General features: G+C 40.3%; 2 protein-coding genes across 4 annotated transcripts in view; one reads left to right on the top strand and one right to left on the bottom strand.

Moving 5' to 3' along the window:
- UBAC2 (UBA domain containing 2) overlaps positions 1 to 24,345 on the top strand; it is a 147,738-nt gene that overhangs the window by 59,782 nt on the left and 63,611 nt on the right. The gene's annotated exons all lie outside the window — the stretch shown is intronic.
- Positions 10,437 to 23,204, bottom strand: LOC102511137 (G-protein coupled receptor 183). 2 transcript variants are annotated; one of them, XM_014568169.2, is made up of 2 exons: positions 23,064 to 23,204; positions 10,437 to 12,077 (listed from the first exon to the last, which is right to left on the bottom strand). In XM_014568169.2, the coding sequence occupies exon 2, from the start codon at positions 12,045 to 12,047 to the stop codon at positions 10,977 to 10,979; it is 1,071 nt and encodes a 356-aa protein (XP_014423655.1). In that variant the 5' UTR covers positions 12,048 to 12,077; positions 23,064 to 23,204; the 3' UTR covers positions 10,437 to 10,976. The 2 variants fall into 2 exon arrangements, with proteins under 2 accessions (XP_014423655.1, XP_032352619.1); XM_032496728.1 differs by lacking the exon at positions 23,064 to 23,204 and adding an exon at positions 15,650 to 15,789.

The following is a 24,345-nucleotide window of genomic DNA, read 5'->3' as shown; positions in this document are numbered from 1 at the left end:
TGGCCTCTGCCCACTAGATGTTTGTAGCAGTCCCCCTCCCCTCCCCCGCCAGTCAACTAAAAACATCTCTAAATAGTGCCGGATGACATTTGGGATGCAAAATGACCCCCGATGGAGGGCCAGTGACCTACACCAAGCTTTTGCAGAGCTTACCACCCATGTTTTGAAATCTCATAACATGCATGGTACCGGGTGGTAAATAGAGACTTGAAAAGAGTTGCCCACACCCTTGAAGTGCTCATGACCTATTAAGCTTTGCTGAGATCTTTTGACTAGTTAGAATATTTCTAGTAGTTGACTGAAATAGCTTTGGTTGAGGCTATTAGTAAAAATTTGTTTCAAAGAAGTTTAACATCTGTTTTCATTTCTGCTTTTATAAGTTGCTTTGCTACTCAATTCCTTTATTTAAGCTGTCTTCCTCTTAGGACTTAAAATATTTGAGTATATGTCAAAATTTACAGTTTGATAGGAAATATGTTTTGTTCAAGCAAATAAAATGTTAATAACTTTAAATTAGGATAGGATGGTGACAAGTTTAATGTTGTTAAGTCAGGCTGGAAGATGGCAGAGCAGATAATGGTGAAGGAACTCGAAGTCTGGTTCTATTCAAGATTCACTTCCTGTTCTTGTTTATCATTGGAAAGTTGCACCTTATGAGAGATTTTAGACTCAGATCATTGTATTATTCTAAGAAAAAAATTTCAAAATGCCTAACCACGTCTTGGTAACCATAGCAAAATACACAACGCACAAAAATAATCTCATACCTACCTTAGGGTTGAATTTTTTTGTATATGATATGTGTTGAGTTCTGAATTATCTAATTTGCTTCTATTGTCTGAGGTCAAAGGAAAAAAGGCTTTCTCAATTACAAGACACAGGTGTGCCTGTTAGTTGCAGTAATAGAATCAACTGTGGCTTATTTAGCAGAAAGGGGGTTTATTATTAAGGTAGTTCAGAGAATATTTGGAAGGGCAAGGATCCAGTCTTGGATGCAACAAAACCGTAATTGATACTGAAATTTACCCTCTCCCATAAACTGATATTATTTGCTTACTTAATGTTTAAGTGTTGGCTGATAGGACGTAAGGCCCATGAGGCAACTTGGTCTGTATTGTTTTCAGGTCTCATCTTGGTGCCTAGAACAGTACCTAGCTCATAATAGGACTTGAATGAATATTTTTTGTATAAATAAATGACTAGACAAAGGATATGTTTATTAATAACAACATCAACATGGAGAAAAATACAGTAGCGTTATGAAATGTTAATATACATTCTATTGGGATATTTTTTTGGCAGCAAAACTTACTCTTTAGTAATCTTGACAAATACATATTGAATGACTATTTTTGACTGTTTTGTACCATAGAGACCTGTTTTACATATGTCCCTAATTTGAATGACCAGCCATAGCAGTCTTGCAAGAGCAGATGTTGATATGACTGTGTCCTTTGTGAGAAAGCGGAGGTTCTGAGAAGTGATAGAGTGACCAGGGTCATGGCTATTTAAGCGGCAGAGCCTAGATGGAAATTCAGGCCTGTCTAACTCTTAGCACAGACATTTCCCTCTGTGCAACACAACCTTAATGCTATTCTCTTTCTTTCTTTCTTTCTTTCTTTCTTTCTTTCTTTCTTTCTTTCTTTCTTTCTTTCTTTCTTTCTTTCTCTCTTTCTCTCTTTCTCTCTTTCTCTCTTTCTCTCTTTCTTTCTTTCTTTCTTTCTTTCTCTATTTCTTCCTCTCTTTCTCTTTCTCATAAAAAAAAATCTACATTGTAAAATGACTATAACTCGATAAAAATATGTAAAAAAAAATCTAGTTATTTATTGCTCACCTGTTCATTATATAAGACAGTAATTTGAGTGCATAAACTCATCAAACTGAGGCTTCCTATATGGATTTTCTGCTACATTGTTGCAATTGTTTATAGAAGTAAATATTAGTCTCTAAAGACAATATTTATGATTATATTCAAATTTCGTTGCTAAGATGAGACTGATGCGCTGCCCAGGGTGCCAAGAGGGCTGATTGTTGCTAAAATGGAAAGTACAAAAATAATCCCCTACGGAATGGTATCTGGGAAAGCACTAACCATGTGATACTCCAGTCATTCAGCTGTTAATTTTCATTTTAATTTAGTAGACAGGCAAAACTGCTATTTCTCTTCAGAGCTCCCTAATGCTGCCACTATTTTATATTTTTAAAATTTTTTTTGAAATAATTCAGACTTAGAGAAAACTTACAAGAATAAGACCCTAAACCTAGATGCCCTAATTGTTAACCTCTTTTATGTTTGCTTTAGCATCTTCTCTCTATGTGCATATCATATTTTTTCTGAATCATTTGAGAGCAAATTGTGGATGTCCTATCCCTTTACCCCTGAATATATCTGTATGTATTCCTATAAAGCTGGCAATTGTCCAATTTTGTAGCAAAAAAAGAAAAAAATCTGGTCCATGGGACAACTCAGAATTACATCCTGCATTTAGTTGTTATGTCCCTTTGCTCTTCACTCTGGAACAGTCCTTTGTCTTTTGTGATCTTAAAATTTTGAAGAACATAAGCTAGTTACTTCATAGAAGATGGTACTTATTCTAATAATGTGGTCAAAGTAAAGTTTTTGAAGGAAACATTAGATGAAAATAATTTGTACTTCCCTTGTTTCTCTTGGTACATAACCTGCTAAAGCTTTTTATTATGAAAGATTTCAAATCACACAAGCAGAGAGAGTAATAAAATGAGCTGTATTACCTAGAATTAATAATTAACATTTTTGCTTCCCTTCCTTATTCTATTCCCCTGCAAACTAGGTGTTCTGCAGCAATTTCTAGATATCATAATATTCTGTAACAGCATTTGCTTATATAAACATTACTTTAACCTAACAAAATTATTTATAATTTATTAATATTATATGCTCCCCAAACTATATTCTTATTTCTGCTATATTCATTTTTTTTCTTTTTACATTTGGTTTTGTGTTTGATTATGACATCTCTTAAGTTTCTCCCTCGTTTTTAATTAGATATTTTTCTTCCCTTTTGGTAGAGTACCCTAATATTTTTTACCATACAGTGAATATGCCTGGATTGCTCATTATTTGTCCAAGGGTCCTCCTGGTATATCTTCACATAAAGCAGAAGTCGGAACACTGAATGCTGTATTTCTTAAACTCCCTTGCATCCAGACTTCTGGGTTTGATTTCAGTTCTGCCAGTCAGAAGAACTTGTATGACACTTGAGTTCATGTGAGATGCCCATCTTGCTGGTCTATTTCTACACACCCAGCAGGCTCTGGAGATTACAGTTCAGACAACTTCCTGACCCCTAGACTGCTGAAATGATGTCATGACGTCCTGATTTTCCAGCATCTTCACAGGCGACCAGCCTAATATGTTGTTCCAGGAGTCTGCTGCTGGAGGCACAGCTTGGATCTGCCCATCTGGGCCTTTCAAACATTTTATAAGCATCTAGTTCTGTATATTAAATCATTTTGTGCCCAAAACAGCTTGAGAGGTTTCTATTATCTGTAAGTGAACCTTGGCTGACAGAACTGGTAATCAAAAGAATGTAACTTTTATCTTTGACTTCAAATGTATGTGTGCAAAGCAACATCCCTAAATCTGAAACATTTAGATTGGAGCTGGGACATGATTTAAAGGAAAGGAATCTGCTCTTTGTGTTAGGAGATCAAGTTACTCGTGGGGTGTTTCGCCTGTGCATGTGTATTTATGAAACCCTGATGATCTTTTCTTGCAGATTTCTGCAAGAAATATAACCTGTTCTTTGCTGATGACTTTGTCAACAAAAGCCATCTCTTAGGACTTCCTGTAGATCTGGTGAGATGACTCTCCCATGTATTCTTAGGAATGAATGTGGTTGCGTGGGTCCCATTCCTGTCTTCCCATGTGACTTGGGTTGTGCAACCAACTGATGAGAAATGGAGACTGGCGGCCGTGTGACCTCCTCCTACCTCTCTCTGTCAATCCCTTGTGAATTTCTGCTTCTACCTCGATGGACCAGCAGTATGGGAAATGTGTTGGATACCACCCTTACCAATTTTTTAAAATTCATTACAGAAAATTTAAAATATACATGAATGCAGAGAGAATAGTGTAACATCTACCGTGCACCCATCACCTTATCAGCATTTTGTTGGACAAACTTCAACTAATTTGACAATTTGGTCCACAGTAAAAAACACTTGTTTTCCCCTTAGCTCTCCCCTGCCTTCAGTTGACCAGTCTCTTCTAGGGTCTTTCTCTCCTCCTGAGATCTTTCCCCCCTCCCAGGAAGGTGGGAGGCCCCATCTCAGGTAGAGCCCTTACTAGATTGTTGGCATTCAAAACAGGGACTGCTTTGAATTACAATATATGATAGATCAATAATATAGTTTGCACTGATTTTTTAAAACCCTAATTCAGGCAGTAACCTCATATATTTTCACTAGGTATTACAAAAAAAAAAAAGCAGATGATTCACTACAGGACTTATGGGGAAAATTGTGGAACTCAAGCAACAAGAACACATCAAGATGTTACTTTTTTTAGAGTAGAATTAAAGCCTTTTGCAGCCTCTGTGTAGTTTCATTCTGACACACTTTTTTCTTCTCAAAACCTGCATGGGAAAAGTTATTCTTACAAGATATGGAAACCAAAAATAAACGTTCTCAGATTCCGAGAAAACTGTTCAAAGCCAATAAAAAATTATTTGAGAGCTTGGTTTGGATCCACTGTGGTAGGTACCACGTGAGCAGGTGATGTGGTTCCTGCCCAGGGGTGGCTCGCGGTTCACTGGAGGAGACGTGACGTCTGAAGAGCGCTGTTAACAACGCGAAGCAGCACAGTAAGTGCGCAGGCAGAGAGAGAGGGCAGGTCTTTACCTCTTAGACAGTTCCTCCCTCTGACAACTGCAGTGCTGCAGGGAATTCTCCAGGCTGAACAGCCTGGATACGCATCGTCAGGGAAAAAGTAAATAAATGGACATAGTCACCTGTTGCTTCTTTGTGTCTGGAGAAGAGGGAGGGCTAGTGGCACTCCTCTTACTCTCAACAGAAAACTTTCTTTTTGGAAAAGAAATCTTAACTTAAATGTCATTCCATTTCCAACTTAATATATTTTCTTTGGTTAGTATTTCAATACCAAGCATGTATTAGTTATCTATTACTGCGTAACAAACTATAACACACAATAATAGAACCTCTCCTCCTTCATACTTGAATAGTAGTAATCATATAGTGTCCTCAACTAATATTTGATGACCTGCAGTCAACATAATTTTTTTTTGTTTGGTCGGGTTTTTTTGTTTTTTTTTAATGGGGGGAGGTAATTAGGTTTATTCATTTTATGTTTGGAGGAGGTACTGGGGATTGAACCCAGGACCTTGTGCAAGCTAAGCATACGCTCTAGCGCTTGAGCTATACCCTCCCCCGACATGTGTATTTTGATGCGTTACCTATGTGCGGGGTGCCGTGCTCAGAGCTACCCAGAATAGAAGGAAATGAAAGTCAAGGTCTCTGTCCTGATAGAGCTTATGTTTTAGTTCAGGGCTATAAGAGTAATGCACATGAAGTAACAGACCCTAGGCGTGTGGTGGTTGGCAGAGAGCATACGTATTATTTAGTGCTGTTATTTCATTGATAAGATAACTGAAATCTTGAAAAGCTAAAAGCCTGGACAGAGATGATGTAGCTGATATACAGTCAAACCCGAACCAGGCCAGTGTGTTTTCCCTCTTCCTCTGTTGCAAGATAATGTGTGTCTAAAGTTAAAGCTATGTGGCATAGACTGTATGAAGCCAAGTAAGTTGAAGAGGGAAGATGGGCTGCTTTGAGTAGTCAAGGGAGGATTAGAGGAGGAAGTATGAGTGGAATGTGAGTAAATAAATGGCAGAAGCAGAATAATCAACCAGTGGGAACCCAATATTTGTCATATTCATGGTACAGACGAAACGAGCTAGACGTCTTGAAAGGTACATGTTGGGCAATGGAGGGAAATTCGATTGCAAGGGCTTGAAAGTGTGGGAGAGGAACTTGGACTTGATGTGGTAGACCATGGGGAACTCTTCTCAGTCCTGGAGTTTGAAATGGCACGATGTAAGTGGGATTAAGGAAGACTGTGTGTGTTTGCCGGAGCTGTGTAGTTTGTGCATTTTCTCTTCTTTACACTCTGCGAATTGGTCAGTTTCATTCTAAGTTGGCTAAACACTGTGTTAATCAGAAGACTAGCCAATGTTGTAACCACAAATTAACCCTGAAATCTCAGTGGCTGAATACACAAATGCATTTCTTGTTTGCGCTCCTTGGCCAACACAGGTGGACGGGGGATAGGGGTGGGGAGTTCTCCCTTTACTCATTCGAGGACCCAGGCTGACAGAGGCCTTGCCGTCCAGAACCGCACTGGTCACAGTGGCAGGTGAGAAGAGCAGGATGGAGTATCCCTCACTGTGCTCTAAGGCTTCAGCCTAGAAGTGACATGTATCACTTTTGCCCCCAACCCATTGGCCAGAAGTAGTCATGGGTGCCCCCAAAGGGAAAATTGAGGATATTCAGTGAGCGGTGTCTCTTGTGAGGCTCTCTAGGACCTGGGGCATATAATTCTACTTATTTCTGAGACATAATACGGTGATTCAGAGTGACAGACCTTGCAGCTGGACTGCCAGAATCTAGAGCCTGTCTCCTCACTCACTAGCGGTGTGACTTTGGGCAAGTTACTCAACTTCTCTGGGGCTTAATTTCCTTATCGGTAAAACAAGGACAGTAATGGGACAAGCCTCACAGAATTATAGTGAGGCTTAAGTGAGCATATTCATACGTACACAGTCCTGAGAGCACTGTGCCATGTCCTTGTTAGCAGTTATTTATCATTGTTAGTATTAATCTGCTGGCTTCCAGTGTAGCATCAGAAGGAAGGGTAAAGTTTCTGTCCAGGTGAGGGGACCAGTGGGAAAGAAGTTGAGTTAATTTAGGTGTGTGCGACGCCAGCGTCTGGACGAGGATGCTATATTGGGCAAAAAGAAAAAACAGGCAAGAGTAGGTGGCGGAGGAGGAACCCAAGCAGGGCTCACTGGCCAGATAACATGGCTGGGAGAGGGATGGACAGGTGTGGGTGGCTGAGAGAATAGAGCTTGAGTTTGCAGAGAAATTAGGAGCCCCTGCAGAAATGCAGGTGAACTGAAGTTCTGATGTGGTGTTGGGAGGTGTCCGAGGCCCAGGAGACCACAGGCAGTGGAGGAAGGGAGCCATCTCTTAATGGACATGTTTCCGTAGGTGGTGACATCCTTGTGCTCCAGGTCAGGCTGCAGGCACGGGGTCAGAGGGTTTGAGTTGAATTCCCGACTCCACCTCTCCATATGTGGCCTGGCACCCCAGCTTCCTCATCGGCAAAATGCAGGCAATAGTTATACCCACCTCTCAAGGGAGTGAGAGTTAAATGAGATAATGCCTGTCAAGTGCTCAAAAAAGCTGCACATAGTAAACGGTCAGTAATTGTTTCTTCTTCACAAACTGAGCTTTTAGTTGAATAGAAATTTGAGGATTGTCTTTTGAGCGATCAGTTCTTCAGAGTTTAATGTAAAACAGACGTCCAGTGACATCCGTTCTCAGGAGTGCAGTTAGTCCTCCCCGGACTCAAAGGAATGGGCCATGTTGTCACCAGATCAGCTTTGTATCTTTTCATTCTTAACTGAATAGTCAGCGAGCAAATGTTTTTAGCTTTGCAAAGAATAACAGATTACAGTGGGCTAAGAGTAACCAAAATGAACCATTTTAAAAGCTAATTTAAGACCAATGCTTCCTCTTTTAAAATTGCCTAGAACTTTTTACTGATTGGTGAGAGTCACTGCCCTGGCCTCTTGAAATATAAAATTATTTTCAAGCAGAACGTGTTTCTGAATCTAGGTTTAAGTTGGCTTCTTGGATAATTTGTTCCATTCTTTAATATGTCTAGTTTAAATCGCAGGGTCTTTGAGGACCCCTGTCTTCAGTTATACAATTACATATTCTCTAGCATATATGTAATTAAACATTTAGGGTGTTTCATTTCATTGAGAAGAACTTCACAGATATTTCAATAGGGCTTCAGTATTTTGTTAGTAATAGTACAAAACAGGTGCTATTCAATTTGATGGGTGCTTGAGAACCTTCTGTGTGCCAGGCTCTATACTTGGTGCTGTGTATATAACCTGCAACATCCTCATCTTCATGGAACTCATAGCCTAGCTGAGCTTATAATCTACCTACTGTTGGTTATTTGTCCTGTTTAAGGGTTGGCTAGTCTGCTGGACTGTAATGAAACAAGCCTTCTAATACTTTTTTCAGGGGCTGTGTGATTTAGTTCTTTTTTTCTGGCTAGGATATGAAGTTAGGATTACATTCCTGAGGCTGCCTCTAATTTACCAAGTGCCTTTTTTGAATGTAAGTTCCTTTATAAAGTGTGGGTGGCACAGTCTGCTTATCCTGTTTCACAGGATTGTGACAAGGAAGACGTTGTATAATGTATGGAATATTTTTGTGAATTACTGCCTTCTTATGTAACTGATGTCATTTGTAAAATCTAACCTTTACTATTCTGTACTATCACTGAGGAGTCTATGTGTTTATACTGACTTAAACTAAATAGCTTTGAGAGTTTTTTTTTTAATTAACCAAATGATCCTTTTAGAAATAAAAGTAAAATTATGGAAAAGGTAAATAGGGTTAGTGGCCATATAACTATCAGCTTTCCAGACAAGTTTTTCTAGCTTCCTGTTATTTAAAATTATTATTAATCTATCACCTGATTGGTGTAGAAAATACTCACAGGTTGTGATTTTCAAGTAATGGATTATATATAAGGCCACCTCCTTTTTTCTATAACCAAATACAAAAACTATACAGCATTGTCTCTGCTCTCCAAGTTTGACTGTTCCTGAGGGAAATGTACAAGAACTAAACCTAAAACCAACAAATAACACAAGACAGTGGGAGGGTGTGCCAAGGCCACGTGTGAACAATGGCTTCGTGAATGAAATAGGCAGGAAGCACCTTTTGAAGGAGAGCAAGTAGCTGAGTTTGACTAGAGTACAGATTCTTTTTTTGAGAGTAGTTGGAGATAGGTTTAAAGTTTACCTTTTTGGCAGTATGACTACTGATGTTCAGATAAACTCATTTATATAGATTTTTGATATGGTGGAAAGAGGCAGAAAACTAATCAGAAAAAAGCATACGTTATTTCTTTGTCAAATGACATATATTTACTTTCTCATTTGAAGGACGCTAAGAACTGACCGCATTAGCACAGATAGAGCTCTCTGCTGTGAAACAGTATGTTGGCTAATACACATGATAGTCTGTTCTTGAACGTAATCAAAGAACACGTGTGCCTTAAAGATACTCTGACATTCTGGAATCTTTGTTTCTGGTTTTCCTTCAGTAACTTTCAGAATGGTTTCTCTTTTGGGATCCAACTCAAAGGACTACTTAAGTGCCACCCTGCATAAAATTTGGTGGTTTGCCCTTCTTCACATTCACTTGGGAAGGTTTATAGATCAAGTAGAGGAAAGACACTGTTTCCATCCATGTGGTCTTACCCGTCTCCATAAAGTGTTACAAAGACCAGTGCCTATTTTTGTCACTGGCTTTAAGATCAGGTCGCTATTTGTGAAATTTACAAAGTACAAATCTGAAAGTACTCAGTAAGTGGTATCAAATCAACCATTAAGATGAATTTTCTTATAGGATAAAAGTTTAAAATAAGTAAGGTAAGAATTTAAAAGAAACTATTTCCGCCATATAAAGCCTAATGAAAATTTTAAGTATGACTCATGATACAGCATTTCATTTCTTTATGTTCAGTTACCAAAATTGGTATCATTGCTTACATAGATACTGTACTAGGGTAATTTGGGGATTGAATAGAACAGATTTTGAGCTGGCAGGTGGACGATTATACTTGCAGGGCTCATGCTTCTCATACATACTAAGGCATTTATTTGAGCAAATGTATAATGTTGTAAAGAATCCTGGGGACCCTGGAGTTTATGATTTTGCATTTTACTCCCTGTCTTGTTTAGGCAAGCAACAGCTACAGCCCTGCTGCTCATCCTTCTTACCCTTTCTGATAACCCAAACCATTGAAATAATAGATACTGCCAACCTCTGAATAAAAAAGAAATGATCCCTTAGGGACCCAAGAAGAACCAAGCCTATTTTTATTTTTTTTATTCCCAGGAAGAATTTAGCACGTGGACCCTCCTTCCACATACAGCCCTTGTCATATTCCTGAGCAGTGGCCCTTAGGTGCTATGTGGGCTGTTTGGAGAGAGCTCAGTGCTTTCATTGCCTTCATCACCATCAACCCTATAACGTTCCTATCCTAATCTGTCTGCTGCCAGTTGTATCCTCCCTCCCTCTAACTTCTGCTGAGAGTTGTCAGTGAGCATTGAAGGACATACTCATAATTTTGTAGCATCTTGCTCTTTATTCCAAAAGAATTCATTGAAACAAAATTGTATGACTCAGAACAAAATTAAAAACTGCTGTTATTGAGGAGATAAAGTCTAAGATTGAAAGAAACCGGAATTGAAGAAACATGCAAAAAAAGGAGAGAAAAATATTTTACAATATTGACATTTCTACATTGGCAATATACAATTTTAATAGTCTTCTTTTCTTTTGCCAAATTATTGGCAGGAAATATGAATGACTAAATTTTTCATTAACATAAAACTTCTCTTTTCACACTGAGAGTTATTAAAATACCATCCCTTTTGGTACAGTATTTTATTTACAAATTAGAACTTTGCTTGATGTTGTTCTCAAGTATAAAAAATACATATATATCAGTTTACTTCCAAGTTGGAGGTGAGAAATAGTGCCCAATGAAAGGAATTTAGAATAATCCCAGTTGGAAGTTGAACAGTCATTTTGCTTTATAAGAAAAGTTCTGCAAAATTTATCATACAGTTTCCTTTGCTATAAATCCAAGGTTTAGTTCCTTTTTACTTTTCATTTAAAGACTTGGAATGTATCATCGTTTGAGTTTCTGTCATTTCACGTGAGTTTTCTTCAGGGGCCGACTTCACGGCACTGGAAATTGATACACTGACTTGGCGTTTCAGCATCTTCATGACCTTTCTCTTGTACCCTTTGCATGCAAAGAAATATATAAAAGGGTCCATGCAGCAATTGAAGTTCATCAGGCACACTGTAAAGTGCAGAGAGATCTGGAATGAATGTCTTTGGCTACATTCCAGGAGATCAGGAAAACGAAGCTTCTTAATCATGTGTTGAATAATTGCAACATGGTAAGGTGTGAAACAGACAACAAACACAACAATTATAAAAATAATGGTGTTGAGAGCCTTTTTGTTTACACCGGATTTCTCAGTTAGTGGGTTTTGTTTGGCAGTTTTAAAGAGTTTGCAGCAGATTTGAGAGTAGCAGACAAGAATGATTATGAGCGGAAGTACATATCCTATGAAACATGCACCAAGCAGAATCCAGGGAAGGGATTCTGTTTCTTCAAAGTTTGGATATTCCATGCACGTAATCCTTTCATTCTCCTGCTTAGACATGGGTTTTATGAGTAGCGGGAGTGTTTGAGCAAATACTAGAATCCAGACAAATATGCAAATGCATTTTGCGTGTTCGATTCTTTTCATCTTGTTGTACCGCAGCGGGTGCACCACCGCAAAGAACCGGTCAATACTTAGGCAGGTCATGAAGTTCACGCCCGCATAGGTGTTGATGTAAAACACGACAGCAGTTATCCTACACAAGGCCTCGCCGATTCTCCAGTCAAAGCCCAGCGCGTAGTAGGCTATCCGTGTAGGCAGAGCAGTGGTAAAAAGTATGTCTGAAATCACCAAGTTGGTTGAATATAGAGTGGTGGAGTTGATTTTTTTCCTGTTTTGAATAATGACAGTCAAGGCTAACAAGTTTCCCACGAGCCCAATTATGAAGACGATGCTGTAATGCAGAGGCATGAGTATCCTGGCTGTGTCATGGTGTGCGTAGAGATCACACTCGCTTTCCTGAGGAGCTGGAGAATGTGTTGTGAAATTGTCCATGTTTATATCCGTCAGCAGTGTCCAGGGTCTCTAGAAAAAACCAAGAAGGGTACATCTAATTAAAAACATATTTAACTAAAAACAAAATAAACTGCCTTCTGTATAGCTCTAACTTTTAACTTCTCAGTATTTATATAATTTTTAAAAATCTATGATATATAAAATATGGTTACATACTCTATAGTAACAGCTTTACTCTCATAATTTGGTGATTTTGGCAAAGCTCTGGCAAAGGAAATAGAACCATTTAAATAGGGCAAATGTATTTTTGTGAAAAGAGGGAATGCACTAACTTTTAGGCAGAAATTTCCCCTTCCTTTTTCTGAATCATTGTCTGGTTAAGAATAAAATCATGTAAAGCACCCCACATTTCAGACAGGCATGAAACTTTGCTTCAAAATTGAATATTAGTTGGACTTTTTTTTTTTTTTTTGCCAAATGCATATCACTGCCAGGAAATGAAATCAGTCACACATTTATGTAGTGAAATATGAACTTACCACAGTGATCTGATTTGTGTTAACTGAAAAATTATGAGAAACAAGCTAAGGTCTTTGTTAGGAACTGAAAGTTATGGTTGTTGTTTTTTTTTTTTTTAAAAAAAAAGAAGACGATGAAGATGACCACAGCAACCACGACAGAAAAAGAAGAAAAAGAAATGACAAGATAAAGAAAAAACTTAAGTGCTTCAAGGAGAAAATTTTAAATTAATTTTAAATGATGTCAATCCACAGATACCCCGTTGATGCGTGCAGTATACATTCCTGCATTTACACACAGTAGGAAGCATTACATGTGTGGTGTTTTGTGTTCTGCTTTGTTTACTTAACATGTTCATGGATCAGCGTAATCCATATATATGTCACGTGCAGATCTTATGGAGACGTCTGATAGATTCCCATAGTCTTCCAGTGTGTTACTGTGTAATTTGCTTACCTACTCCCTTGATGAGTATTTGGATTATTTCTTAACTCTTTTCTTGTTTCAAATACTGACTAAGGTAAAATTCCAGTTCTGAGTTGAAAGGTGGAAAATGCCTACAGTAAAACTCCGTATATGAGGCTGAATTCTGATAAAACTAAGGAAGAGCAGAGCTATAAGTTCTATGAAGGTATTTTTAGAAGAAAATACACCGATAGGTGTATCTCTACGCACAAATCTCATCTGAAAGTCATCAAAATTAAGGGAAAATTTAAATATATCTAGTGCCGGTAGTACTGCATATTAAAGGGAAGAATTGTATCCCTACCCTTATCAAAACGCTGAGTACAAGTCCGCCTCTCTGACCTCTGTATTAAGTGAGCTGAATCTCTGCTAACTTAGCTCTAACAATGGTAAAACAATGATACTGACAGACCATGGGGGTTCTTAAAGGATTGCACTAATGGTAAAAGTGTGCATTACCTTCAGTGTTGACAGGTTAGTCATGAAAATATGGAAATACAGCCTAAAGCAAAAGGGGACAAAAAAGGAAGTGTAGGACCTTTTTATTCATCAAGGGAAGACAGGAGAGGAGACTATGGGAAAAAGCACAAGATGAGGGTGGTAGGTAGAAAAGACGAAATAAGAGGGTAGGAAATGTCACAACAAATTTAAACACATTAAACTCACCTATTGAAAGACAGAGACTGTCAGTTTGGGTGTTTTAAAATCCAGCTGTAGACTGCTTAGAAGAGAGACAACTCAAAAGTGATTCAGAAAGCTTGAAAATAAAGGTCTGGGAAAACACGTACCAGGCAAGTCCCAACCAGTGGAAAGCTAGAGTGGCAATACTTGCATGAGAAAAAGAGAATTCAAGGCACAATCAGTAGGGGTAGGGAAGGCCACTTGACGCAAGTTAAAAATAGTTCACCAAGGATGTAAAAATAATCATGAAGTATGTGGGTGACAGCAAAATTTGAAAGAATTTAAAGAAGAAATTGGTAAATCCACAGCTGTAATGAGAGATTTTAACACACTCTGATTTACCCAACATGGCTAAAAAGCTAACAGGATTTGTGCTAAAGGCACATGAACATTATTTGCACATATGACCAAGTACTCAGCCATTAGAGGTGTCTCAGATATCTCAGAAAATCACTAGCTAGCAGCTCATAGTCCTTATGAGTGCAGTGCGACTGAAGTAGACACCAGCAATCAAAAGATAAAGGATAAATCTGGAGTCCAAAAATATACATTTCTAAGAAACTCATGGGCACAGAAATCACAATGCAGATTCAGAAGTGCTTAGAAAGCTAATTGACAAAAGTACTACAGAACTGTGGGATGCAGCTGAAGAGCTAATCCAAGATTGAAGCAAAGCTTTGAACATTTATTTTCTAGAAAACTGTAAATAGCCACATTAAAAATTCAGCTCAAGAAGCTAGAAAAGAACTGCCCAAAGAAGTAGACAAAAGTAATAAAAATAATTGCAGGTATTAATGAAATAGGAAATAAAACAAGAAAACAATAAATATGGGCTTTATATTTGTGTGGGGATAAAAATGAAGTAATTCTTGAAAGGGAAATTGTGGGAATTGCAATTATGGAATAAGAGTAGAAAAAACTTTATCCAGTTAGTTGGGAAAGGTTTCACGTGAGAAGGAACTTTTCAAGAACTGAGACTGGACACGGGAGTGGTAAAAATTCCAGGCACGGGTTGTAGCTTAGGAACAGGCATCAAGAGCTTCCTTTATTTTTCTAATTTCTGTGAAAAAATGTTTTTTCTGAAAACCTCAACATGTATATTTTATTTTGAGGAGTCTTTCAAAGCAGGTTCCTGTGAAATGCCTTTAAAGTACGTGGGGGTGGGGAATACACTGGAGTCTTCTCATCCTCCATATGAATAGTAATTATTGTAGAGATTAGGAAAGTTGCACTAATGTCTGAAGCAGAGAAGAAAGTGCCATTGCCTGCTAGTTACAGATGCACTTCCAGCTCCTTCACTGAGTGAAACATAGCGACCGGTAGAGCCAGAAATGGCGGTGGTTTCAGGATATTTTAAAGTTAAGGAAAAGATGTTTAACACAGTGTTAATTTTGAAAGTGAAAATTTGCAACCAAATCAAACGCCCACTACAAGGGTATTGGTTAAGTATTTGAGGGTACAGCCATTGAGGGTAAGTATTTTGAGGGTAGCGGGGGACTGTGTGGCCACGGAAGATGGCGGCGTAGACGCCTGTTTCCTGACGGGGAATGGTGGTTAGTCAGGAAAGCGGGTACATAGCAGACCACTTTTGGGGAAAGAAAAGCAACTACACACACACACACACACACACACACACACACACACACAAACACACTTGCATGGATGTATACGCCACAACAGAATTTCATACAGGTAATTTTTGAGTTTTCATTCATATATTCTAAATTTTTAACACTGAACGTGAATTGACCATGAAGTAAGTAAATAGGTAAATAATTTTTTTTTTAACCTGAACAAATCTTTTTTGAAATTCAGTTCTTCCTACAAAAGCCATGTCACCTGACGTCCTTGTCAGAGCCGGCCTTTCAGTGCCCCCCATTCAGATCCAGGCTGAATAGGTTTTTGCTGGCGCCATCCTTCAGTCATGGCTCAAAGAACCTCCCAGCAGCCCCGCACCCAGCACCGCCGTCACCTACCTACTTGCCACCCGAGGAAGCCACTGTCAGAGAAGGCAGAGATCACGCTGGACCCTTCTCTCGGCCAGCCTGGCTTCAAGCCTGCTACTCTGTCCAGTCCTCAGCAGGGCAGCTGCTTCCTCCCGCCTTTCAAAAACTGAGTCTGCGGTTCCCAAGTGGCTGAGGCTCTAGGCCATCCTCACCTGGACACAGATGGCCCGGGCACACGTGGCCGAGCTGTTCCGGAGCAGGGGAGCCTTCCTCCCAGGGGACAGCAGGGCTCCCACTGCAGGAGAGGTGCCTGCCCAGGTGAGAGGCCGGACCCGCAGACGCTGTGTCACGGAGCCCCCGAGGGAAGACTGGCCAGAGGCCTGTGACTGCCTGCCCCCATCCCCCATCAGTCAGAGCACTTGCACAACGTGGACATTTCAATGGGCTGACTCAGGTGATGTGAGGGAAAGGATAATCTAGGCTGCTCTGAAATATTTAGTAACCTCTGGGGGGCTGATTCTACCAGTCAGCAGCACCAGTATATTCCTTGCTTAACCTGTGTTATTAATGCTATGGTTTTAGTCAATTTTATCTTTTCCAAATTGAGAGAAAAATCCTTTCACATACTTGACTGTTATATCAACCAATCTCAATTTTTTTTATCATCTTCCCTCAGAGGCAGTCTTTTATACCTTTCTTTAATCATTTTAGGATTCAGGATTACTTTCCTGAACCGTGGCCTAACTCTATTCTTTCATTCAGCAAAAGTTGTTTTTAGTGTCTCCTCCATGTGATAGATCCTGGAAATACAGAAATGATACTTTTTAAAATCCGAGGACCTAAAACTGAAGGATGGGTGTTGGGAGTGTGCTGCTATCTGAAGGAGGCGTTGCCTCAATATGCTTTCCTCTTTCTCCTCCCGCACACCTGGGTTCTGCTGCTCTGCATTGCGGTGTGCTCCTTAATCAACTTTTGGATTGCAGATTCCTCATTTAATTGTTTATAATCCTTCCTCTCTTAGTCATAAGTAAGTCCTTCTTTTCTTTCCTATTTATTTATTTTAGAGTATATTTTAAATATTTTTCATTTTCATAATTACTGGACAGCAGCGTCTGACATGTTACTTAGGATAGAGTGACCCTTGAAAGTGCTATGGCTCGTCATGTGATCGCCTGCAGAAGAGCACAAAGAAGGGTTTGTTCTACATCTTTTTTCTTTCGAATACTGTATCAATTATAATTTCCTCAGAATGCTTCCAAGTGACAAGATGTGCAATGTCCCTGTCCTGCCCTTAGTGCCTCACACCTGAGAGACGAGGATGAGGGCTGCAGCCTCTGCCCACGGGCGCAGGTAGTCCTGGGCCGCGCCAGGTGCAGGTCCTTATTCACATTCCTCCTGGGAGCACTGCCTCCTGAAAGTCAGCGACCTGGTGGCCATCCACACCGCTTCTCTTACCACTCTTGTTAATAAGCAGAGGAGGCTGTCTCAGTTTTGTCTCTGTAACGATGCCTGTTGATCCTTTGAAATGTCACTGTTATCCTAACATATGTAAAACAGCAAGTTCTTCCACAGCAAAATATCCTCCAAAGCATTTTCACTTAGGTTTCTGGACGTGGCCCTGTGTGTGGATTTCTCTAGAATTGATTTCATTACTAATAGAGTAGCTATTGTTTCTTAAGACACTATCATCTCATTTTTGCATAACCGGACATGTTGACGTGAACTGTCAAGTTATTTCTAGCCACAGAAAGGAAAAAACAAAAGGCCCCCTCAAAACTCACTTATTCGCATTTAAGAAAATTTTCTAGTAGCTAATGTATTTTGTACTCTGGACGTATTTACCCTGGATACCAACTTGGAGGCATTTCTGATTTTTCACAGGATACTTTTATATACCCAGTTTACTTGCTTGGATCATTTTTTTCTTAGCTTTTATTTGTGGCAGAAACAGAATAAAAGCTTTATTATATTCAAAGATTTGGTAAGTGCTAGAATACCAGCTTTTAGTGTTAGGATTCCTGAAATGTCACCTTTACCCCTGATATTTTTTCACTTAATAATCATCAACTCTTTAAATGAAAAAGAATTAAACTTTTGGTAATTTTGTTTAAATTCAGGCTTTAGCAATGAATCAAATGGGTCAAATCATGCTGAAATATAGGAGGTGACCTCTCTGTAAGGTGAAGGCTGCTCAGGTCGGTGTTTGCACATTGAGAGGATCTGACTCAAAGTGCCCACAGTGGCACATCCCAAAGAGGAAGTCCCAGGAGCACGCTCTCAAAAACAACCCGAAGAGCCACAGAGTGGACGTGCAGACACACGTTACGTTTGTCTGCTGTTAAAGGATGAGTGTTGTCTGACCCACCTCTTTGTCCAATTTCTGTTGATACACTGTCCCCTGGTTATTTTGTTGAGGAAAGGTAAGATTCAGGGAAATTTCTGCAGTGGGGAAAAATGAAGTCACTGGGAAAGGAGAGGGCAGAGGAAGGCTCGGGGCTCAGTGGAATAAGAAGGACTCATCTCCTGAGGAAGTGGACAAGCCCAGATGGGTCAGGACGGCAGGCTGAGGGTGTTCAGTGCCACTGAGGACAGACTGCTCTGTGGAAGAAAGAATCATTGCTTCTTCCTCCAGTTACCTAGTTGTATAAGTATTTGTCAGTTGAAAAAGCCTCCTTGTTCTTGAAGCTGAGCAGACAGGGACATCTGAGTTTGGTCTAGTGTCACACACACTAGGGCCCAGCACTCAATCAGTGCTGTTTCTCACCTGCATTTAAGTTGCCTAAACAGTGGCCACTGGAACCGTGTGTGTCCCACTGGCCTGCAAAATAGGCAGGTGTGAAGCATTCCTTCCTGATTGTGGGAAGAACCCCGAGGCACAGGCGGGCTGTGGCCAGCACAGGCCCAGCCTCTCATCCCTTCACTGACAAAGTCAGATGTCCACTCCAGTCCACTGCTGTCCCAGTCAGCACACACCCGGGTGACCTGGTGAAAGGAATCTTTCTGCACTATCAGGTGTTTTTTTGTTCCCCAACCAGCTCTGAGTCCTAAATGCATAGCTATGTCTGAGATTGATTTTGTGGGGAGGATATATAGAGAACATTGTCCAGAAAGGTGACAGCTGCCTACACTTTCTCAGATGGACCCTCACACGTACTGGTGTTTATGTTCAGAGTCGGCTTGTCTGTGGTCAGTCTGTCTGGGGGCACCTGTCTCCCCTGCTTCCTGGGGAGCTCGCTTGCTCACTCTGGCTTGTGGAAGTGTGACCCCGTTGCTGACCCTGTGACCTAGTCTGGTCCTGACCACCTCTCTGTGGGTCTGCACAGGGTCACTTACAGGATGGTGCACAGAGAGCTTCCTCAAGACAGGAGGAAAAACCACGTTGGCGAGTCTGCTCTGCCCTCTCTGTGCCTCTGTGGGGTCCTGAACCCAGGGGGCACTCAATGGAGACACATCAGCTTCTGTAAACTTGTACATTGGAATTGATGGGAAAGTGAAAGGTCCCTGACATTTGAGTTATTTGGTTAAACACCCACACGCACATTTGGGGGTTTTACATAGTCCAGCTACTTTTCTTTCACTTTTCCCTGATTATTTATTTATTCCTCATGTGTCTTTTGGCAGCTTTAATGCTGACTAGGATGATGTGAAAGTTATCAGAGAGGAAGACAAAGGAGGTGGTAGCACTAAGGACTTGAAATATAGGACTTGGAAAACTATATAGGAACTGAAAGAAAAAGGAATCCCACCGGAATACTCGTGTCAGTGCAGACACTGTGTCTCCAGGTGGCATGAGCTGACCTCTGTGTGGACTACTACTGCATGATCTGTAGAGACTCTTGATAATGAAGATCTGAGTCAGTATAATCTTCATCCTCTGAGTCCAAAGTGTTTCTCGAAATAGTGTGTACCTTTTCTCCTTAAAGTTCAAGGGAGTTTCAGGTTTTGGTTTTTGTCTCTATTATTTCATAGAAATCAGCCAGAAACATTAAATATCCTTATTGTATGGATAAACTGAATTCTGGAGAGTTGAGGGCACTTGCTCAAGGTCCTCCCTCAGGACAGGTGCCGAGCCAGGGATCACGAAGGCATCCAGGACTCCGTGTCCTCCCTTCCCCCTGCTGCCTGCTGTCAGTTAGCAATTCCTGGGCCTTCAGGCCCAGGCCCTCGGCCTCTCCTTTGCTCTGTGCACCTCTGTGTGCCCATCAGCCTGTGTGTGCTGCTCCCACTCCCCTGCTGCTCTCAGGCCACCTCCACCATTGCTCCTCCCTGGAGCTGCTGCCCCAGCTCTCACGACACCTGTCCAGCGGTGCCCGTTGACCCCGGGCAGACCACATGCTCTCTGCTGTGATGCACAGTTTCCATCATGACTTGGCTCCATGTCCCTCCTGAGCTGGCTCTCTGGCCATCCTCCTGCTCGCGACTCCCTGGCTCCGGCCCCTGGATCTGGGCGGCTTGCAGTCTGTTGATGTCCCGCCTTCTCTCACAGCTCTCTTCCTTTCTCACCTCTTCCCTCCCTGGCGCCCCCTTTCCCCTGTCCTGTATCCTCTGCTCCTACTTTCCTTCAAGGTTTCCTTCAGAATAAGGTGCTCCTGGAAGCTCCCCTGATTTTACCCTCTACTGCTCCCTCAACAGCCCCTCCCCTGCCCCACAGAAGGGCCGGGTAGGGTGTCCTAGCCCCACCGGGCACATGCTCTGTAACAGCACTTATAGTGTCGATTTTTTTCCATTTCCCACTGGCCTGTGGATCCTGTGAGTGGGGACTGTGCTGTAATTCTCTGCCTCTCCAGCTGGCCTGTGACTGGTGCTCAGTAAATACAGTTAAGGAATAGCAGAATCCCAGCTTTCTTGGTCCTCAGAGGTTCTTTATTAGATTATAGGAAGCATTTGATTAACAATAGTAACCAGGATTATTAAGCACAGACTGTGTTCCAGGCACTGCCCTGGGTGTTCTGCATACGTTCACTCACTGAACCTCACAGAACTTTTCACAAATCCATTTCCAGTGGTGATACTGAGGCGCACAGCTCTTAGGAGACTTCCCCAAAGACACAGCCATGTCAGGATTCAGTCCAGGCAGTTTGGCTCCAGAAATCACATTCAGGGTGATAAGTTTTATTAGCTCCTATTAATTATTAATTAGCTCCTATTTCCAACATGATCTGATGTTATTGGTAAAAAAACATAAAAGGAAGACAGCTCATATACCAGTGTGAACTAGAGAGACTAGGAGAGCTGGGGAAACGGGAAGAGGGAGCGAAGGAGGAAAATAAGTTGATATACATAAGGAATTCTATTCATTTATTAGTAGCATGTTTTAAAGTAAGCTTTATAAATGAATTTAGATTTTACCATTTTTAATAGTATTTCTATAAAACAACTTAGCCTGAAATTTCCATTGAAAGAAGATGGTAAATACCTAGGATAGCGTTTATGCTATTAATTTACTTTTATACTGTTATTTAAGTATTTGGAGGTATTTAACAAAATGTTTTTATTCTTCTCTTCAGGCTTTCAAGACACCACAAGGGTCTTTGTTACCTCTATAGTTTTCAGAGGATTTTTACATGGGTTATTTCGTCTTACATTGAAGCCCTGAATTTCACTAACTTCTTGGAAAGCCAGGAAACTATATGGACTGGAGGGTTCTACACATCCTCAGCACATACACACTTAGGGCCTTTTAACAACTCCAGAAGGCCCTTAACTGTAGCAGAGAGAAAGCTGTCACTAGGCAACTCCTTCACTGAGTGGTGATCTCTTTTTTAAGATGTAAACTTTTTAAGGATGATGGCTTATATTACACAACATTTTATCCTATAGAGTGTTTCAGAACCAAGCAGCAATAGATATTGAATAAATGCCTATGAAATGCATGAATGAATGAAAGTCATATAGTGACCCGAGTTAATATTTATTCCATTAAATGACTGGTCATGTTACTGAAAAGCTCCCAGAAGAGGGTTGAAAGTAATTTATAAAAGGAATTCCCACCACCGCCCCCACATGACAGGTGAGCGTCGAGTGAGGCTGCTTTGTGGAACAGTGTTATGTCCAAAAAGTACAATTAACCCCCGAGAGAAAACATGCCCCGAAGCACTGGTGAATGCAAGGTCCAGACAGGAAACACAGTTAGTTGTATAGTCATCCATAGACTCAGTCTTTATGTAAAATATTCCGTAAGGGTCTGCAAATAAGTTCAAGAAAATAATTCCCACAGAAGTGATAGGGCTAGGAAAGTTTGCCTATTGGATTCATCCTGTGGTGGTTTAAAAGGCAAAGGGAAGAGAGCATAGTGACAGCAGGCAGTTCTCTCACACTTAATATGCGAGCCAGTGTTACAAGCACCAGACAGTGTCATTACTCCCCATTTCACAGACCAAGCAGCTGAAGTCCAAGAAGTTACTTGTCCAAGGTCACACAGCTGGTAAATGATGGAGTCCAGGTTCAAACCTGCCTCCAGAGCCTGCGCTCTGAACCATGACACTATATTGTGCTTAGAGTGAGACCTCCCCCTGCCCCACAAAACCCCCCAAAACACCCTCCTTTAGAGGAAGTCTCTGCACAGCTTGTATTTTACCAAGAGTTTCTGTTACCTCCATCCCCAACCTGGACATAAATATTAGCAGCCCACTGCATATAATTAATTGTTCTGCGATATTTTTTAAGCACAAAGAAGTTCTAGAAAAAAAATGTAGAAATGTCTTTAGCCTTACTGATCATCAAATAAATGTAAAGCAAGTAACAGAAATGTTCTTTTTCACTTACTAGATTAATAGATTATATTTAGAATTAAAATACTCATGTTGGCTGAGAAGCAGTGAAGCCGAGACTGTCACTGTTGGGAGGGTAAATTGGTACAGTGTTTTTGTAAGCTGAAAAATATAAGTTTATATCTAAAGATTCTTCTTAAAAATGTATACCCTTTGCCCTAGTAGTTCTACTACTGGGATTCTATCCTGAGAAGTAATAGAAAGTATAAAAGTATAGAAGTAAAAGAAGTGTAGCAAAGATTTTTATGTAGATAGATGCATGACCAAATAGTAAAATATACTCTTTTAAATTGGTTGAATAATTCATTGTAAATACAATACATATAAGTGCAGGAATACTCTATTTTAAAATAATTTTGTTCCTTTGTAAAGTATCCTGAAATACTGGCATTATTTGATGATTAATACTCGATACAATTTTTGGTAATTGTGAGTTTGCACAGAAGTACAAAGCAAGCCCTCTTTTTGACAAAAATATTCTGGCATGATCCATTGCTTTCACCTAGCTTAAAATCAGCTTATTAGAACTGCCGGTTGCCAGATAGTCTTAGCTATATTCATGATATAATTTTTGTTAGAAATGTTTACAGCTTTTACCTTAAACCTTAATTAAGCTTTAAAAATTTTTCTTAACTCAAAAGACTTTGTTGAAAAGCAAAATTTCTGGTACTTACCTCTCTGTGCCTTGTTGGGGCCTCTGTGTTAGCAGTCAGTATTCACCCAAACTGAAGTAGGTTAACTTTGGCATGTTGTTTTAAGAGAGATTATGCAGACATCCTTTTATGGTGGTGGCTTTTTTCTGACACCCTGTGACTGAGCATAGTAATGATCAGTGAGCCTCATGTGCGTATGCATTTTTTTTTAATGGGAAGTGAAATTTTTCTGTTAGTGATTTTTTTTAAAAAAGTTACCAAAAGCCCCTTGGAATTTATGAATTGTTGATATCTGTGGAACTTTATAAATTTTTCTATAAATGTTTTAAGTATTAAGAGACTGAAGCAATAAACCTTAACCAGGAAAAAAAGAGAATCATAGTTACTAATGATTTTGTATTCATATTACGTGTAAAGTATGAGTTTTAAAATATTTTAAGGAAAAAGTGTCAATTTTGACAGTTCTGTCTGCCTGGAAACTTGGTGCAGGGACTAGTTTACTCATTCTGTTATCTTATCAACAGCTTATGAGAAAGAAACAAAAGTTTCTGTGGTGAGTGGAAGAAAGATGCTCTTTTGCATGTGTGCAATGATTACTCGGTGTTTTCAGGCAGGAGACCAACTGACTGACCAGTGACAACGTGAACACACGTATGACAAGGGAAGAGCTGAAGAGGGCATCTTACAGCTAAAATTGCCTCTTGTGCACAGGATGAAGGAGACCTTCACTGTTCACCTTAGAGTTCTAGTTGACTCAGTTTAAACCAGCAATGTCACATGGCTATCAAAATGCAGTTGATTTGCAGGCTCAACTAATGGAAATACAGTACTCAGAACAAGAAAGATGATCCGGCCATTCTTCCCAGTGAGCTCAAAGGGCTGCGTTTTATGAAGGCACGGGTGGCCTAGAGCATGCCCAGGGGCCTGAGGGGTCTGGATCCCAGGTCTTAGGAGAAATGATCGAATAGACTGAGCACGTCTGGGCTCAGCGGGGACGTGATCATTATCCTCACACGTTTGAAAGCTCTCACGGAAAAGGGTTTAGGTTGCATGTGTCAGTCTTCCTGAGAGTAGAAGGCCAGCCAATAGGAGGAGGTTACGGGAGACAGCTTTCAAATCAAAACATGAAAGTAGTTTCTACAGGTTGGGATCATTAAAAAATGGCATAGGTGGTCTCTTGTTGAGGTGCTTGCATTAACTAGGTGACTATTTTGAGGGATGATGTAGAGAGAATTGAATCATCTGGCAGGAAGTTGTAACTCTGGACCCCAGTGGCCCTTCCACTCCAGGATTCTGTCAGAAT

This window comes from Camelus ferus, chromosome 14 (assembly GCF_009834535.1).
Source record: "Camelus ferus isolate YT-003-E chromosome 14, BCGSAC_Cfer_1.0, whole genome shotgun sequence".
NCBI classification, from domain to species: domain Eukaryota; kingdom Metazoa; phylum Chordata; class Mammalia; order Artiodactyla; family Camelidae; genus Camelus; species Camelus ferus.
The sequence above is the reverse complement of the archived record's forward strand: the minus strand, read 5'-3'. Positions and strand labels throughout refer to the sequence as shown.